Source organism: Macrobrachium nipponense, chromosome 35 (assembly GCF_015104395.2).
Source record: "Macrobrachium nipponense isolate FS-2020 chromosome 35, ASM1510439v2, whole genome shotgun sequence".
Classification (NCBI taxonomy): domain Eukaryota; kingdom Metazoa; phylum Arthropoda; class Malacostraca; order Decapoda; family Palaemonidae; genus Macrobrachium; species Macrobrachium nipponense.
This window is the reverse complement of record NC_061096.1, coordinates 26,949,727-26,968,688: the sequence shown is the minus strand read 5'-3', so window position 1 is coordinate 26,968,688 and position 18,962 is coordinate 26,949,727. Positions and strand designations below refer to the sequence as shown.

Here is an 18,962-nt window from a genome sequence, read left to right as displayed (position 1 = left end):
CGCGAGAAAGAATCACTCGAGGTTTGTCGAAAATCTCGAGCTTCTTAGAGAAAAAGAACAGTTCAGCGAGGGATTATCTGAGCCTCTTAGGGACCCTGGTCCTCACTAGAAAAGTTCTTCTCTCTGGGAGGCTTCACCTTCGCCCTCTTCAGTTTTCCTGAAAGGGGTGTGGAGTTGGAAGACGGGACAACTCTCGGACATCTTCCCGCTTCCACAAGAGGTAAAGGATCATTTGAGTGGTGGATCCTCCCTCTTCAAAAGAACGAAGGCGTATCGCTTGCCCTGCAGAACCCAGACCAAGTGTTATATGCCGACGCTTCGGAGTCGGGATGGGGAGCGACGTTAGGAGCAAGGGAGGTGTCAGGCACCTGGACAAAGGAACAGGTGTCCTGGCACATCAATTGCAAGGAACTAGTGGCCATACACCTAGCCTTAAAGTTCTTCGAAGAGATAGTCAGAGGCGAGGTAATACAGATAAACTCGGACAACACCACGGCTCTGCTTACATACGCAAGCAAGGAGGCACGCACTCTTTCTCCCTCTTTCAGTTAACAAGACACCCTGTTCAACCTGGACAGAAGAAAGAGGCATAACTCTCCTCACAAGATTTGTTCAAGGCATCAACGAATGTGAGAGCGGACAGACTCGGAGCAGGAGGAATCAGGTCCTTCCCACAGAATGGACTCTACACGAAGAAGTGTGTCGAAGTCTTTTGGTCCCTGTGGGGGAGACCTCACATAGACCTGTTTGCGACGTTCCTCTCCAAGAGAATAGAGATCTTTTGCTCTCTAGTGGAAGATCCGAGAGCCTTCGCAATAGACGCGTTTCGCCTGATTGGTCGGGTGTGGACGCATACGCCTTTCCCCCGTTCAAGATCCCGTGGGGGAAGTGCTCAGGAAGTTCGTAGCTTCGAAGAACACGAAGTTGACGCTAATAGAAGCCCCATTTTGGCCAGCCCAGGAATGGTTCACAGAGGTACTGGAGTGGATAGTGACTTCCCCAGATCTCTTCCAAACAGACCAGATCTACTCAGACAACCCCACTTCGAGAGGTTTCATCACAACCTCCCAGGTCTCGCTCTGACTGCCTTTCGACTATCGAAAGACTTGTCAGAGCGAGGGCTTTTCTCGCAAGGCTGCGGGCTCTATCGCTAGAGCCCGCAGAGCTTCGACGAGAAGAGTATACCAATCAAGTGGGAAGTCTTTAGGAGGTGGTGTAAGAGTCAGAAGCTGTCCTCCTCCAGTACCTCTATAGTGAATATTGCCGATTTCCTCCTCTTTCTGAGAGAGGAATCACACCTTTCTGTCTCAACAATAAAAGGATACAGAAGCATGCTGTCTTCAGTATTTAGGAATCGAGGGTTAGATATTGCAAGCAACAAAGATCTACACGATCTAATTAGATCCTTTGAAACTTCAAAGGCAGCTACTCCTAGAACACCTAGTTGGAATCTAGACGTGGTACTGAAATTTCCTTTCATCGGATAAATTCGAGCCTTTACATCTGGCTTCCTTCCGCGACGTCACTAGGAAATGCTTATTCCTGGTGTCTCTCGCTACAGCCAAGAGGGACGAGCGAATTGCACGCTCTAGATTCCACAGTGGGGTTCAAAGGAGATGCTGCCATCTGTTCTTTCCAGACAATGTTTCTGGCACCAAAGAACGAAAACCCGTCAAAACCGTGGCCCAGAAGTTTTTGAGGTAAAAGGTCTATCTAACCTCGTAGGCAGAGAGATAGAGAGGTCTCTCTGTCCAGTGAGAGCTCTTAAATATTATTTAGAGAGGAAGAGACAGATGGGAGCTTGTCAACAAGGTCTTTGGTGTGCGGTGAAGAACCCAAAAAGACTCATGTCCAAGAACGCCTTGGCTTTCCTTTGTGAGAAGCGTAATTACGGACGCTCACAAGAACTGCTCAGAGGAAGCCTTCGGTCTTCTAAAGGTCAAGACCCATGAGGTGAGAGCAGTAGCAACGTCCTTGGCGTTCCAAAAGAATATGTCTCTAAAAAATATCATTGAGACTACATATTGGAGGTGCAATTCAGTGTTTGCATCTCATTATCTGAAGGATGTGAGAGTGACCTATGAGGAAGGATTGCTTCCTAGCTGGTCCTTTGTATCAGCAGATACAGTGCTGGGTCTTGGAGCAAAGACTGATCCTTAAATATTGTGTTTTTATCGTACATAAACCCTCTTGTCAGATATGTGCTTGGTTTTCTATTAGCAAGCTCACTGATGTCGCACGGGAGCATAGTGTCATTGCTGGTAGGGATCAAGGGTATGTATGGCTAGTAGGGGAGTACAAAATTTTTTTTGTATATTTTGTAATGAAAGTGATTAATGTTCGAGTTTTTGGTTGTTTGTAAAGGAGTTTCGGGGATAACTCCTTGCAATCTTAGAACTAACATGGATGTTAGGATCAGGTGATCGGGATCGGTGTTGTGCTCCTTGAACAAGGTGTATTGTCATGTTAGTGGAATAGCACCCAATGACAAAGGCCTTTAGGCTCTGCCGAGTAAGTGGATAAGACCCCATTGGCAGACCCACAAGAACTCTTAGCCATAGATCAATATCTCGCTGAGGCTCTTGAGGCTAAGCAGACTCCAAGGCAGTAGCCTCGAAGTCTTCAGCCTAATAAGGTAGGAACCAAGGTTTATTAATACCTACAACATATGTTGTTTACCTGTCTATTTCAGTAGTTAGCTGTCTCTTACCCACCACCAATGGGTGCTAATCAGCTAAGTATATATCTGGCAGGGAAGTTGAATGTATAAAAATGATATTGTCATGTTACAATAAAGTTTTATACATACTTACCTGACAGATATATACGATTAATGGCCCACCCAGCCTCCCCGCAGGAGACAGGTGGAAGAGAAGAATTCTGATTAGAAAACGGGAATGGTTCCTAGTCCTGCCACCAGGGCAGGAGGGCGTAGATCACCTGACCTACCGGTAGCGTGTGCCGCGAAATGTGAAATTCTGTCGGAGACAACGGAGTCTATAGCTAAGTATATATCTGTCAGGTAAGTATGTATAAAACTTTATTGTAACATGACAATATCATTTTACTAGGTATACAACCTTTCATCTCAGTATAGGATTTTGTTTTCATGTGAATACAAAGCAGAGCCTTTTATAATTCAGTATTCTTAGTATTAACTGCAAGGTAGTTATTGAAGTTTGGTAACAGGGTAGTTAATTTGTGGTAACTAGGATAGTGGTGAGCTACTGCCCACTCACTTGCGGTAAACTTGCGGTAACCCAACACTACAGCACTATTGTTCCTATGTGGATACAAACCTCAAGTCTTTACTATGGATGACATTTGGTGACTATTGGTTGAAGGTTTGTGACAAGGTAAGTAATGTTGGCTGAGTAGTAAGTTGCAGGTTGCCTGCATACTCATCTGTCTGTAACCCAGTCATTCTTTCTTCAGCTGCCATCAAATATGCTATATGTGCCTCTGCTGCTACACTGGTCATGGAACTCAAAACTTTGTGTTAATTATTTGTATGTGCTGATGGTTGTTCACTGTCATGGATACTTGATTTGATCCTAAACATGCAAACCTTCATTCTTTACATAGGGTATTGCTTCAAGCACAAGCTGGAAAAAGCCATTCAGACTGTATAGTTAACATAACTATGCCAGGTGGGGGAAGCACACCTGTACTCCACTGCCTCTGGCTGCTGTCGATTTTAAACATCTCCAAACTCTTTGCCTGACTTGGCTGTTCAAACTTTCCTTGAGAAATAAAATTGAGCATTTGTTTTTCCTTTTGCATTTGACTTTGTGTTTGTTTTATTTACATTACATATTTGCATTACCTGATGATAGTTGTAAATGGCATTTTACATACCTGGTAAGAGGGTCCCGATATGAAAGAATACTTACTTGAGATAATTATTTATTATTTCATTTGTCAAGTTTAATTTTACAGTAAAATAAAATTTTATACATTCAACTTCCCTGCCAGATATATACTTAGCTGATACTTAGCTATAGACTCCGTCGTCTCCGACAGAATTTCAAATTTCGCGGCACACGCTACAGGTAGGTCAGGTGATCTACCGCCCTGCCCTGGGTGGCAGGACTAGGAACCATCCCCGTTTTCTAATCAGAATTCTTTCTGTCGCCGGACCATCAACATTGTTGTTGGTTCCTCTCGATTGGTTTTCTTTTTTCACCGGCAATTGATCTTCTTGACCGACTTTTGGTGACGTATCTGGATTGTTGGATTGGCATACGCTTTTGTGGACTGTTTTGTGGACTTGATTTTGGATTTTTCTTTAAATATGTCTGACTCTGGTATGGTTGTGAGACGTTGTGTGAATGTAGGCTGTAAGGTGAGGTTGCCGAAAGCTTCGGTAGACCCTCACACGGTATGCAAGAGGTGCAGGGAGTATGAATGTTCTTTTACTAATACTTGTAAAGAATGTGAGAACTTGAGTGAGAACGAATGGAAGAATCTAACTAATTATTTAAAAAAGTTAGAAAGAGAGAGAGCGAGGAAGGCTTCTCATAGAAGTTTAAGTAGTTCTAGATCTGAACTAATTCCAAGCTTGGGATCTTCCCCCAAGGGTAAGTATTGCTACTTCTCCTTCCATTGCAGCCCCTTCTCCTATTGCAGAACCTGTAGATCAGCGAAAGAACTTGCAGATCTAAAAGCAGCCTTCAAAATAATGGAAAACAAATGGCTGCCATACAAGGTAAGGCTAGTGATTTGTCATTTAGACAGTGATATAAGTGTCCCCAGTGTAGTGGAGGGGGCATCTGGTCGGCTCAGCAACGCTCCTAGGTCTAGACCTCTTCCAAGCTCACATGCCCAGGAGGAGAAGGAATGTCGAAAGCCGAAAGGAGGTTGTGGAGAATCCCCACCGATCAGGTGTCCCTTCGGCGGTTTCTGTGACACCCCAGACTGCCAAGGACAGCTATTGTAAAGCGTCCTACGTAAGTGTTTCTCGTCGTCGGGATCTTCATCACCGAGACGTGATTGGAGAGATTCCGATCGATCTCGGCCTCTCAAGAGGAGTTGGAGGGCGCCGACTATTGACTCGAGCCCTGAAAACTTCCCTGAGGAGTCTCCATCGGGAGTTAAGAAGGCGAGAAGAGCCATTCTTCCAACCAGAGTGAGAAGGAGGCAGGAGGTGGAGGCTATGGACTCCTCCCCTCCTCCTTCCCCTCCTCCCGAAGAGGATAAAGAGGAGGCTACAAAGAAGTTCATGATGGCGATGCAGGAGCAGATTTCGTCATTTGTAGGAGTCCTGTCAAAGGAGCCTCCTAGAAAGGAAAGACACTTCCCTTCCTATTAAAGATCCTCCAGACGTATGGAGGTATCTACCTCCAGGATCGATACTCCTACCCGAGGTGAGGTTTCCTGTACGAACCTGGATGAGACAATCAGACGTCTGGCACCGGCCAGGAGTGAGGAGTCACCAGGAGGCAGGAGCCAAGAGCCAGGAGTGAGGAGTCAACCAGGAGGCAGGAGCCAAGAGCCAAGAGTGTGGAGGCATCCACAAGGCAAGAGGCAAGAGCCAGGAGGCTAGAGCCAGGAGGCAAGAGCCAGGAGGCAAGAGCGAGGAGGCAAAGAGCCAGGAGGCAAGAGCCAGGAGGCAAGAGCCAGGAGCAAGAGCCAGGAGGCAAGAGGCAGGAGTCGGAGGCAGGAGCCAGGAGCCAGGAGTCCGGAGTCCGGAGTACAGGACGGCAAGGAGTCAAGGAGCAGGAGGCAGGAGTCAGGATGCAAGAGTCAAGAGCCAGGAGTCAAGAGTCGGGGACTCGGTCCTGGAGGTTATGACTCTTCGCCAAATGGGAGCTCCTCTCCTTCAGAACATAGGAGGTCTTGGAAGGACTCTTCCTCAAAACGGGAACGTTCTCCTTCGTCGGATCGAGAGTTAGACGAGTTGTCTGACGACGATCCTCCTGCTAATGAGGGACTTTCTAGTTACAAAGTCTTGGCCTCTTTACTACTACAAAGAGTTTGGAGATTCTCTTAGTCCTGCAGCTCCTCCTTCTCCTCGTTCGCTCTTTTCGAGCTCAGCTACGGCTAAATCGTCGGCCTTCTTGAAAATGAAGCCTGCGATATCAATGAAGAAGGCACTCCATTCTTTAGATTCTTGGATGGACAAGAAGAAGGAGTTAGGAAAGACGGTATTCTGCATGCCTCCTTCCAGATTGCACGGGAGAGAGGTATTTGGTATGGGACAGGAGAGACTATGGGTCTTTCTTTACCCGCCTCTGCAGATGCCGACTTTGCCAGTTTAGTGGAGGCCTCTAGAACGTCACTCCTTAGGATCGGTCAGAGCGACGATGGAGCACTTCAGAGTTGAACCACTTTCTAAAGGGACTTTTTGTCACTTTAGAGGTGTTCAATTTTCTGGATTGGTCGCTCGGAGTTCTGGCCAACAAATCTAAGGATCCGGAGTTTCTGAAGAACCCAGAAATTCTCCATAGCGTGCTGTCCTGCATGGACAAGGCAGTACAGGACGGTTCAGGTGAAGTGGCTTCTCTTTTCGGTGCTGGTCTCCTGAAAAAGAGATCAGTGTATGGTTCCCTTTTATCGAAAGGGGTTTCTCCGAGCCAGAGGACTGCCTTACTGTTCGCCCGCTATCAGATCATCTGTTTCCTTCTCAGTTAGTCAAGGATATATCTCGCTCACTAACTGAGAAGGCGACACAAGACCTACTGACTCAAACGTCCAAGAAAGGACGACCGGTAGCGACGACGGTTAAGAAGGAACCTCGTCCTACTCAGCAGCCCTTTCGTGGAGGTGCAACGGCTCGTCCACCTGCCAGAAAGAAGAGCTCTGAAAAGAGAGGAAGGTCTTCATTTAGACCATTCAAGAGATCTAAGTGACTTGTTGCTCCTCCAAGCACCAGTGGGCGCCAGACTCCTGAAACTTGCAGGAGTATGGGAACTAAGGGGAGCCGACCCTTGGTCAGTGTCGGTCCTGAAGAAGGGATATGTAATCCCCTTCGACGACAAACCGCCCCTAACATCTACGCCTCGGGAACTGTCAGCGAGGTACAGAGACCCGTTAATGCGAAAGACTCTCCTTCAGATGGTGGAGCAAATGTGGGAAAAAGAGGCCATCGAACTGGTACAAGATCCACACTCCCCGGGATTTTACAATCGCCTTTTTCTAGTACCAAAGGCATCGGGGGGGTGGGGGGGAGGCCAGTTCTGGACGTAAAGCGCTCTGAATCGCTTCGTACAGAAAAAGAAGTTTTCGTATGGAAACGTCCGCTCTGTCATGTCCGGCGCTTCGCCCAGGAGATTGGATGGTCTCTCTGGACCTGCAAGACGCCTATTTCCACGTTCCCATTCACCATCAGTCAAAGAAATATCTTCGCTTTGTGATAGGAGACAAGATCTTTGCATTCAAGGCTGGCTGTGCTTCGGTCTGTCTACAGCCCCACAAGTATTCACCAACCTGATGGCGAATGTAGCAAGATGGCTTCACCTAGAAGGGATAAACATCTCCCTCTACTTGGACGACTGGCTGATCAGGGCCAAGTCGAAGAGTCAGTGCTTGGAGGACTTGGAAGTAACAAGGAACATGATAGATTCGCTAGGGTTGCTCGTCAACCTCGAGAAGTCACAACTGATCCCCAGCCAGAACTTGGTCTATCTGGGGATTCAGATGGATTCTCGGGGTTTTCGGGTATATCCTTCGCAAGAAAGAATTACTCGAGGTTTGTCGAGAATCTCAAGCTTCTTAGAGAGAAAGGACAGCTCAGCGAGGGATTACCTGAGCTATTAGGACCCTGTCCTCATTGGAAAAGTTCTTCTCGCTAGGGAGACTTCACCTTCGCCCTCTTCAGTTTTTCCTCAAAGAGGTGTGGAACTGGAAGACGGGTCAACTCTCGGACATCTTCCAACTTTCACAAGAAGTAAAAGATCATCTGAGGTGGTGGATCCCTCAGCTTCAAAAGAACGAAGGCTTATCGCTTGCTCTGCAGAACCCAGACCAAGTGTTGTTTACCGACGCTTCGGAGTTCGGGATGGGGAGCGACGCTGGGAGCAAGGGAGGTGTCAGGCACCTGGACAAAGGAACAGGTGTCCTGGCACATCAATTGCAAGGAACTTGTGGCCATACACCTAGCCTTAAAGTCCTTCGAAAAGAAAAATAGTCCCAGAGATGGGGTAATACAGATCAACTCAGACAACACCACGGCTCTGGCTTACATAAGAAAGCAAGGAGGCACGCACTCGTTCTCCCTCTATCAGTTGACAAAACACCTGTTAACCTGACGGAAGAAAGAGGCATAACTCTCCTCATCCAAGGTTGTTCAACGGGATCAAAAATGTGAGAGCGGACAGACTGAGCAGGGAGAAACCAGGTCCTTCCCACAGAATGGACTCTTCACGAAGAAGTGTGTCGAAAGTCTTTGGTCCCTGTGGGGGAGACCTCACATAGACCTGTTTGCGACGTTCCTCTCCAAAAGAATAGAGACCTTTTGCTCTCTAGTAGAGGATCCGAGAGCCTTCACAATAGACGCGTTTTTTTTTCTCCATGGATTGGTCGGGTGTGGAGACGCTTTCGCCTTTCCCCCGTTCAAAATCCTGGGGGAAGTGCTCAGGAAGTTTGTAGCTTCGAAGAGCACGAAGTTGATACTCATAGCCCATTTTGGCCAGCACAGGAATGGTTCACGGAGGTACTGGAGTGGATAGTGGACTTCCCCAGATCGCTTCCAAACAGACACGATCTACTCAGACAACCCCACTTCGAGAGGTTTCATCACAACCTCCCAGGTCTCGCTCTGACTGCCTTTCGACTATCGAAAGACTTGTCAGAGCGAGAGGCTTTTCTCGCGAGGCTGCGGGCTCTATCGCTAGAGCCCGCAGAGCTTCGACGAGAAGAGTATACCAGTCGAAGTGGGAAGTCTTTAGGAGGTGGTGTAAGGTTCAGAAGCTGTCCTCCTCCAGTACCTCTATAGTGAATATTGCCGATTTCCTCCTCTTTCTGAGAAAGGAGTCACACCTATCTGTCTCGACAATAAAAGGATACCGAAGCATGCTGTCTTCGGTTTTCAGGAATCGAGGCCTAGACATTGCTAACGACAAAGATCTACACGATCTAATTAGATCTTTTGAGACGTCGAAAGCAGCTACTCCTAGAACACCTAGTTGGAATCTAGACGTGGTCCTGAAATTCCTTTCATCGGACAAATTCGAACCTTTACATCTGGCGTCCTTCCGCGACGTCACTAGGAAATGCTTGTTCCTAGTGGCTCTCGCTACAGCCAAGAGGACGAGCGAATTACACGCTCTGGATTCCACGGTGGGGTTCAAAGGAGATGCTGCCATCTGTTCTTTCCAGACAATGTTTCTGGCAAAGAACGAAAACCCATCAAAACCTTGGCCCAGAAGTTTTGAGGTAAAAGGCCTATCTAACCTGGTAGGCAGAGAGATAGAGAGATCTCTCTGTCCAGTGAGAGCTCTTAAATTCTATTTAGAGAGAAGAGACAGATGGGAGCTTGTCAACAAGGTTCTTTGGTGTGCAGTGAAGAACCCCAAACGACTCATGTCCAAAAACGCCTTGGCTTTCTTTGTGAGAAGCGTTATTACGGACGCTCACAGAACTGCTCGGAGGAATCCTTCGGTCTTCTAAAAGTCAAGACGCATGAAGTAAGAGCAGTAGCAACGTCTTTGGCGTTCCAAAAGAATATGTCTCTGAAGAATATCATCGAGACTACATATTGGAGGTGCAATTCAGTGTTTGCATCTCATTATCTGAAGGACGTGAGAGTGACCTATGAGAAGTGCTTCTCGCTAGGTCCTTTTGTATCAGCAGATACAGTACTGGGTCTTGGAGCAAAGACTGATCCTTAATTTTGTGTTTTTTTATCGTACATAAACCCTCTTGTCAGATAGTGCTTGGTTTTCTAGTAGCAAGCTCACTACTGTCGCACGGGAGCAGAGTGTCATTGCTGGTAGGCGATCAAGGGTATGTATGACTAGTAGGGGAGTACAAAATTTTTTTTTGTATATTTTGTAATGAAAGTGTAATTATGTTTCGATTTTTTTGTTTTTTGGTTGTGTGAGGAGTTCGGGATGACTCCTTACAATCTTAGAACTAACATGGATGTTAGGATCAGGTGATCGGGATCGGTTTTGTGCTCCTTGAACAAGGTGTATTGTCATATAAGTGGATCAGCACCCATTGACAAAGTCCTTTTAGGCTCTGCCGAGTAAGTGGTAAGACCCCATCGGCAGACCCACAAGAACTCTTGGCCATAGATCATTATCTCGCTGAGGCTCTTGAGGCTAAGCAGACTACAAGGCAGTAGCCGCGAAGTCTTCAGCCTAATAAGGTAGGAACCAAGGTTTATAAATACCTACAACATATGTTGTTTACCTGTTTATTTCAGTAGTTAGCTGTCTCTTACCCACCACCAATGGGTGCTAATCAGCTAAGTATATATCTGGCAGGGAAGTTGAATGTATAAAAATGATATTGTCATGTACAATAAAGTTTTATAACATAACTATGCCAGGTGGGGAAGCACACCTGTACTCCACTGCCTCTGGCTGCTGTCGATTTTAAACATCTCCAAACTCTTTGCCTGACTTTGGCTGTTCAAACTTTCCTTGAGAAATAAAATTGAGCATTTGTTTTTCCTTTTGCATTTGACTTTGTGTTGTTTATTTACATTACATATTTGCATTACCTGATGATAGTTGTAAATGGCATTTTACATACCTGGGTAAGAGGGTCCCGATATGAAAGAATAATTTACTTGAGATAATTATTTATTATTTCATTTGTCAAGTTTAATTTTACAGTAAAATAAAAGTTTTATATTTTTTATAAATAGTGATTTTAATTTTGAGTTGTTCTATAAATGGAATAAAGACACTGTGTAATAGTTTTATGTATTACTACTTTATTTTCACAGAATCAGTTTCTCCGTGGGAAAACCATTTTGTCAAGTGGTGAAAACTTTGTCATTGTTCATGGTTTAGGCACTGGTGTGGAGAGGGCTATTAATCTAGCTCATGAAATCAAGAATGCAATACCCAGAGCAAGACTTGCAGCATCGACATCAGGATTTCATGTCAGTGGTAAGTCATAGATAGTTGTTCCTATAGAAATAGTACAAACCATTACCTGTTATGTCAGAGTATCCCACAGTGACCTGGAATTGAATTTAGTAACAAGGAAATTAATCAGTAGTAGAAGAGTGAGGAGGGGACCGCCCCCTTTTCATCTGGCATCACCAAGCACTTTTTTTTTCTTTGATAGTGCTAACATGGGTGCAGACACAACGTTTTGTTCTAAAGTAAATTGAGTGTTTCCCTTTTCTATTTCAAGATTTATTGGTAGCTGAAAAATTTATTAAACTTGGTTTGAAATTAAATATTTTTGCAGAGGAGCTTGGATTCTTGTTAAATGGAGACCGACAGACAAGGTCATCAACTGTTATTCATATGAAAATATCTGTACCTCCAAAGCAAGAAGACAAGGGTACTGGAGAAGTTAAAGGAACTTAGAGGGCTCTGTATTGCACCAACAGTCATGAAGGGCTTTTTATAATTATAAGGTATGATAAGGGACGTTTATTAGTAGCGTACAATTTGTAAAAAGTTTTTCAGTGATGTACAGTAGCAATATTTTTAAGTTTTTTTTTGTTTGAAGGAAATTGAAAGAGAGCTATAGGTAGGTTAAGGGAAGTGTTTCCTGCTACCACTTTTAATTTTGATTGGGAATTCTTGTATTTAAGAATACATAAAACTTGTAAAGTTTAGTGTTCCTGCATCCTAGGCATCTTATTCACTAATTAAGAAAGAATATCATTCTGAGGTCAGCAGCATTGCACATGCATTTTATGGAACCCGAGTCCTGGAGTGAACTCTCACTCTTTGTATATAGCCATGCAATAACAAGGCATCCATTTTCTAGACCAGTGTTGTCCAAACTGGGGTCCACGTACCCCTGGGGGTACGCAACATAGATCATGTGGGTACGTGAACAAACAAGGAACACACACACACAACAGAAACATCCCATCTGTTGACATCAGCCTCACATCTCACATTAAGTTGTGTAAGTAATTTTCAGGCATTTTGTTATGAAATAATTTTTATTTGTAATAAATTTGAATTTATTGACCAACACTCCTATAATGCACTTTCATAACTAATATGCTATTTGCATGATTATCCTAAATAAAGCTGACTTTGGTCAGCCATGGTGGGCGAGTACATAACAGTAGGAGAAGGTAATAAAGGGTACAATAGGCGAGAATGTTTGGACAACACTGTTCTAGACAATGGTTGAATCTTCTTATAAGTCTCTTTAGGTTCCCATGAGGATTCAAACCTTTGTACCATAGCTGGTTCAGTCATTAAAGCTTGGTAACAAAGTAGTTAATGGTGGAATGTAGGCAAGTGTAAGGATACCACCTACTCATCTACAAAACAGCATATGCTGGATTAAAACAAATATTGTAATTTAACAACTTTTTATTATCACAAGTTATTTACAGCAGCTCAGTTATATACAAGTATAAATACTACGTCATAATACACTCTAGACCTAAATGTTATTTAACATTTCCTACACTAGAAATCATTAATCTTTTAATCATATCCCATTACTTCAAACAGACATGATAAAAACCTTTGCTAAGCTGCTTATAGCCATTTTTGTAATTATCAAATAAAGCTTTTATTAGAGTAGAGTCCTTGAGGCAAATATATTAATTGTTTAACTGAGATCTATCATTAATTGTGAGGAACAAGGGTCAATAACCACATACACCTAAATAAAGCGGTTATGACGACTCCACTTTCCTTATGCCAGGCTACTCTGACCCTAAAGCTCGTCCCATATCATGCCAGTATCTGAATTTTTCAAGTATCTAAAAGAGAGAAATATTATAAGTGACAGTGAGACACAATCTTTTCCTAACTGTTTTCCAGTCCATAGTTCATTTTCAGTGTGAAAGCTTCAAAAAAATTTATAGCGGTCTACACCTCAGTTTCATGATTAACGATGTTACGTCAGTAAAAATTTAAGGAAGGATAATGACAAAGATGTCAGTGTATGTTTCTAAATGCTAATAACCACTGAGGCTGTTCATTTTCTCGTTTTCTTGGGGATAAAGTACTGATATAGAATGAGCAAAATTTCACTGGGAAATACTTAGCTGTATTGGAACAAGGATAGGTTTTCAACAAAATTTACTAACTTTAAAAGAAAACTACACGGAATATAAAAAATTTTGAGATTTCTACCTTTTGACATACTTGATAATATAAAGAGTAGTTTGTAAGGACCTGTAAACCAAAATATGAAAAAGCAATTAAGAAATGTACATGTGACTTATAATTAGTATTGTCATTATGCAAGACCAAAATTTGTACAGCTAGGCAAACTCAGATATGATTAAAGTAGTTATTTAGTAATCATACAAGCAATTTGTCTTTCCATCTTAAAACTTCATGCACCACTAGGATATGACACCATGTTTATAATGAAAATACCTTGGTCCTATTATTTTCCCAAAAAATCTGAATTAATGGCTGAGAAAAATATTTTCCTTTACCAGGACTCAAAAAAAAGAGGGACTAGTACTTTGCAATACAATACATAGTTACTCAGTATTTCCCAATCTAAATTACTTTAAAATATTTTACAGCAAAGCAAGCAAAGGATGGTATTTTTGTCTCGTGGTTATAAAAACTAATCATCGTGTGCTACAAAGAGCTCATATTTTCGATAGTATTGATCTCTACTAATGAAAATGAAAGACCATCATATTTATTGTCCTGTCAAACACTGACAATCAGCAAAATGCTGTTAGGATTAAATCCTATCTGCTTAGGGTGTTTTTAAAATTTTATTTTTCAAAAAAGCAGATTTCTGTACCTTTTGAGACATTCCTGAGAACAGAAAATGACAATAAAAAGGCATTGAACAGAAAAGTAAAGATGGAAAGCACATGATTAAAAAAAATTCTTAGCACCAGCCATTTTGTCAAGAGACAAAATTAACAGCAGTAGACAAATCACAATGATATGAAAAGGTGACAAAATTATCTATGACCTTGGACTGAATGATGATAAATGTTAAAAATGGTGCTTAATCTTTTCAGAAATGTTCTTCACTTACTCATACATTATTACTGTACTGTGGCATTTTAATATGGTATCAGCAAGTTTATTCAGCCAACTTAGCAAGCACCTGCAGCACATTTTGATATTATGCATTACAAACAGAACTTGAGAGATGTGTTCTTCAGTTGCTATACTCATGGATCTGATAACTCTTCTAACAAATTATACAGTACAAAACAAGGATACCACAAAATATACATATTCATAAAGGTACTTCATGTAAGATACAAGGACTGACGTTTTCCTTATATAATTCTGTCCTTTCTTATGATCTAGTGTCACAATAATTTTTCACACAGCCTTCTTGGTTACATATAAAATACTAAAAAAAATTCTTAAAAGATTATATTTGGTTAATTTTAATCTTTTTACTTTGGAATGATAAAAGTTTAATCCTTACACTACTATATAGTTAACATTAACAATACACATTTGACAAGTTCACTTCCCACTCTTCCTTAACTGTCAAAACCAAGTACTTTGATGATACCTACACATAAGCCGCTAAGATTAAAAATCTTCCATGTTTCATGGCAAATCCATGGATTCCTAAGACTACCAAGATGATAAACCTGTGAAAAACACTTCACAGAACTCCTTACAATGTTTTAAAAGTGACAATTTCATTCAGGAGCCATTACTTTAGCATACGGAATGTTTAAAAAAATTCCTAACTAATGAAATAGTGACATTTTCAATACAATATACATGAAACAAAATCAAGAGTATCTTGGGTAACAGACTGAATGCACTAGGCTTAAGAAAATGGCTGTTATGTAGAAGCCAAATTTATCTGTAGAATGCTACTAAAATTTGAGTAGTTACCCAATAGTACTTAATTAGAAGGTTCTGTAGTAGTATTACATTTAACCAAATTTTCTGTTATATTCATTTCAAAATACTGTTTAATGTCTGTCTTGCTGATGTCAACTCAGCTTATCCAACCAAACATTTATACCACAGCAACGAGTGATTAAATGATGGACAAAGGCTCACTTACTTGCAGCAATCAAAGTCTGAACTCTTGAGCATGACATTAAATTCACAGGTCACAAAGCCACTAAATATTCTGTATTTCGTTATGTGTAGTATCTGTACGATTTGTTTGTTTTTAGCTTCACATAATTTAAAATTTTCAGTATTACAAAAATATATGCATAAAATATTCAGTGCAGAATAACTATATAGCTTATAGCTTACTGACAATTTCCAATTATAAATACCTTGTACTTAACAATGAATATTTAACATTTCATGGAATGGATTAATGCAAGTAAACATGTTATGTGATTTTCAGTTCAATTAAAGAAAATGGGCTGGAGAGAAATGTTTTTAGTGTCAAAATGTTATAAGAATTGTGATATATCTTACAAACATTGCATAATTGGCAGGGGTTGATGTGAGAAAAAAAAAGTTATGATAAATGGTAACAAATTACTTTAATTCTGTCAATTTTAATGTCCTGAAAACTTTTCTCATTGGGAGAACAGAATTATAGATACTGAATGTTAAAAGAAATATCCAATTCAATATATTTCCTGTGATATTACTTTTTCAAAAAATAGCAAAAATGTTGTAATAAATGTTAGCATTGATCCAATCACTGAAAAATATCGTCATGTATGAATAAAAAAAAATAATTAAGTATATACTGGCTCTCTGATGTCACAATATCCAATTATTTTTTTAAGACTGCTTTAAAGTCATCACCCCAAGCATATAAGTAGTAAAACAAGAGCAAAGGCAAAACAGTAGCATTAACAAGGATTAAACATACAGTAACTAATGAATGATAATATACCATTCCAAAACTAAACTAAACCTTGTAAAATTTACAAGATAAACCAACCACTTGCCACCATACATGATACGACTGAACACAAAATGTCAAGTTAATGGTATTTGGCTTTTGGCAATAAGCAAAAAAAAAAAAAAAAAAAAAAAAAAAAAAAAAAAAATTGGCAAGCATTATTTCCACCATGACAAAGCACAAGTACCAATAATTTATTGATTTTGGAATGTGGCTTGCTAAAGTATAGGCAGTTCGTTCTTCGTTTCAATGTCTGGTAATCAGAACAACCCAGACATGGCAAAGACAAAGTAGACAGGGATCCCACAGACTAACTATGGTTTACACCATTTTATCTTCATGAAATATATGGTATTTATATATTGCATATGGCTACCACTTCTGGCAAGTAACTGCCAGAAGCAGTTTAAAAAATGAGAAGGCACAAGACTTCAGAAATAAAGGTATTTCACCTCCTGAAGTTTACATACAAAAGAGGGAAAACTATGGTGTTCCCATCTCTAAATTGTTATAATGGAAATAACCAGTATTATTACTTTCATTGCTCCTTTGCAATGAAATTTTCCATTTCATTGTAGTAACTAGAATTTCCTCTTTAACAAAAAACATCATTAGTTCTCTTTTTTTTAACAATGTTCTTGTTGCTATTTTGGGATAGCATATATTAAATTTACAAAAAAATTCCTAAACAAATACCTAACTTAATCAGTAAAAGTTCTTACTCTACTTTTCATACCTGGACACTGGTCCAAATACTTACTTTAAATTCTCATCATGTCTCACAAATGATACAAATCATTTATAATACATATGAAAATGTCATTGTCTGCATTAATAATAGATTTACTATCACAGCAGATGTATGACTAATCTCAAATTTACATTAATTTTCAACAGAAAAAATAATTTTATGCGATGTCTGAAGTAAACGCCAAGCTGTATTTACACGACTGATTTTAGCACGTGACATGCTGTCAAATTTGGAATTCTTAGTAAAAGTAAGAAAATCCTCTGACCAGCATGAACCTCGAGTTGTATACTTAAAAAAAAAATCATTAAAATGTACAAGTATTCTAATAAAAAGATAAATTCAGATGTTTATAGTCTTCTGTATAAAGGATTTTTATCAAAAATAAGTCAGCAATGTTGCTGGTTTATAAGACAAAAGTAAATGGCAAAATCCATACCCATGTACTTATTGAAGATTTTAAAAGATAACTAACCAGTTTTCTATATTTAATCAATTAAAAGTTTCGGCATAAAAATTACTCTAGTACTGTACTTCGATCATCATAACTTCAGCCTAATTTTGTTACCTTCCATAGATGTTATTATAGATTACACATTAATTGTCATTTCCTATCTTGGTTTACATTTCTTGAACCAGTGCACTGACATATCTATTTTTTGTTTGTTTGGTAAGTGAGCTACATGGGATATGGAAGATTAAATATTCCAGCTTACAATCCTATCACGGAACATGATGCTGGCCAGTACACATATCTTGCGTGTTCTCCATATATACAAGGTACTTATAAAACAAAATTACCCATAACACTGCTGAATCCTTCTTAAATTTAACTTTAAACAAATTAGTATCATTTACAGACTCATATCACATTTCCACCATATGCAATTACAATTATACTGGACAGCTTAAAACTGGGCTGTAAGCACCAATGCTGTTCAATGCTGAGAATCACCATACTCAACTAAAGGAGCATATTTTCTCCAAAAGGATACAGTGCTTCAATCACAGCAGTTCCATTCTGAAGAATAAAGCGCTTAAAATGGCCATAATATTTAATTTCTTTCTTTTCCAAAGTTGTAAGTAAATGATGACTTCACTCAATATGAGTCTAGTCATTCCTCACTTACTTCCAACTGATCACTCAATATGAGTGTAGTCATTCCTCATTTTCTTTCAACTGATATCTTGAGATTGCTTCCAGAGTGCATTATTAATACAAGAATAGACTTGGCACAAAGCTAAGACTAATCAACTATGATCTTTTGCAGATAGTAAACTGTCTGAAACAGTCACTGAAATACTCTTCAGTGCCATACTTGAGCCATTACATAAAGTTGCCTGTACTTAAAAGGGGTGAAAAGTGGAGGAATAATTTTTTTTGGCAATAAAATAAGTTGGTGTTTTTCCACTAAATTTGACCAACTACACCCATAAGATAAGCTTGGCACCTGCAAACCTCTTAAGCTTATTATCAGTCGAAGGCTTGCATGAGGATGACCAACTCACGATACAGAGTTCCCATCTTCCCAGGAATAGTCAGTCTCTTTAGAAGGAATGCCCGGATGGACATCATGTGATTGTAACACTCCACACATTTGTTATACCTGAAAAAAAATGAAAAAATTAAACCATGCTTGCATCTTTAAGGGAAAATCACCATAATCCACAGCATACATCAAGAACAATGAGAAGTAACTGCTAGGAAGGAGAAAAGTTAATTCTCTACTTATTTAAATATAAACTGGTTAACAAAAAGTTTTTAAAACTTGATCATTAGATAGGAAAAGCCACACAATCAGCTCAAACTTCTAGTTCTGATAATAAGCGGTCATCTAACAGCCTTAATATTCATATGAAGGGATTTTTAACGATTTACCACCAGTGCAATACAGGCAAAAACTTTCTGGATGAAGGAGAGTGCTAGTCTGACATGTAAATACCGAACAAGCTCATTAGATCCAACTGGTCCTAGTTGACAAACTAGCTTACTCTTTGAGTCATAAGCATTTGACAACTAGAAAGTGGGGCATGGTGGAGAGCAATTATATACAAGTTATGGGTTTGTATACCAAAAACTAGTTTTAATTACTATTTTCTTTATATAAAACCCATAACTTACGAATGCAGAACCTCAATATAGGTTGAAAGGCTTTGCACTTTCAAATCCCCAAACTGCTACAATAAGATATTGGCAGGAGATGAAAGCTAAGAACAATGTATAGACCACCATTTGCCTAAGTTGCAAAATGCTTTCAACCATGGCAAAAATGTACTATGTTCA

The 18,962-nt window shown here is 40.4% G+C and overlaps 2 protein-coding genes across 18 annotated transcripts in view; one reads left to right on the top strand and one right to left on the bottom strand.

The window, feature by feature from the left end:
- LOC135208515 (ribonuclease P protein subunit p20-like) overlaps positions 1-12,452 on the top strand; it is a 29,456-nt gene extending 17,004 nt beyond the window's left edge. For 4 of the 5 annotated variants that reach the window (XM_064240792.1, XM_064240790.1, XM_064240791.1 and 1 more), the window contains 2 exons: positions 10,898-11,063; positions 11,371-12,452. In XM_064240792.1, coding sequence (XP_064096862.1) covers positions 10,898-11,063; positions 11,371-11,492 — 288 coding nt within the window. In that variant the 3' untranslated portion in view covers positions 11,493-12,452. The remainder of the gene's footprint in view (positions 1-10,897; positions 11,064-11,370) is intronic. The other variant, XR_010313183.1, reaches the window with a different exon arrangement.
- The window catches only part of LOC135208510 (katanin p80 WD40 repeat-containing subunit B1-like), a 190,059-nt gene continuing 183,543 nt past the window's right edge, over positions 12,447-18,962 (bottom strand). For all 13 annotated transcript variants that reach the window (XM_064240779.1, XM_064240774.1, XM_064240776.1 and 10 more), the window contains one exon: positions 12,447-18,285. In XM_064240779.1, the coding sequence (XP_064096849.1) occupies positions 18,153-18,285 (133 nt within the window). In that variant the 3' untranslated portion in view covers positions 12,447-18,152. The remainder of the gene's footprint in view (positions 18,286-18,962) is intronic.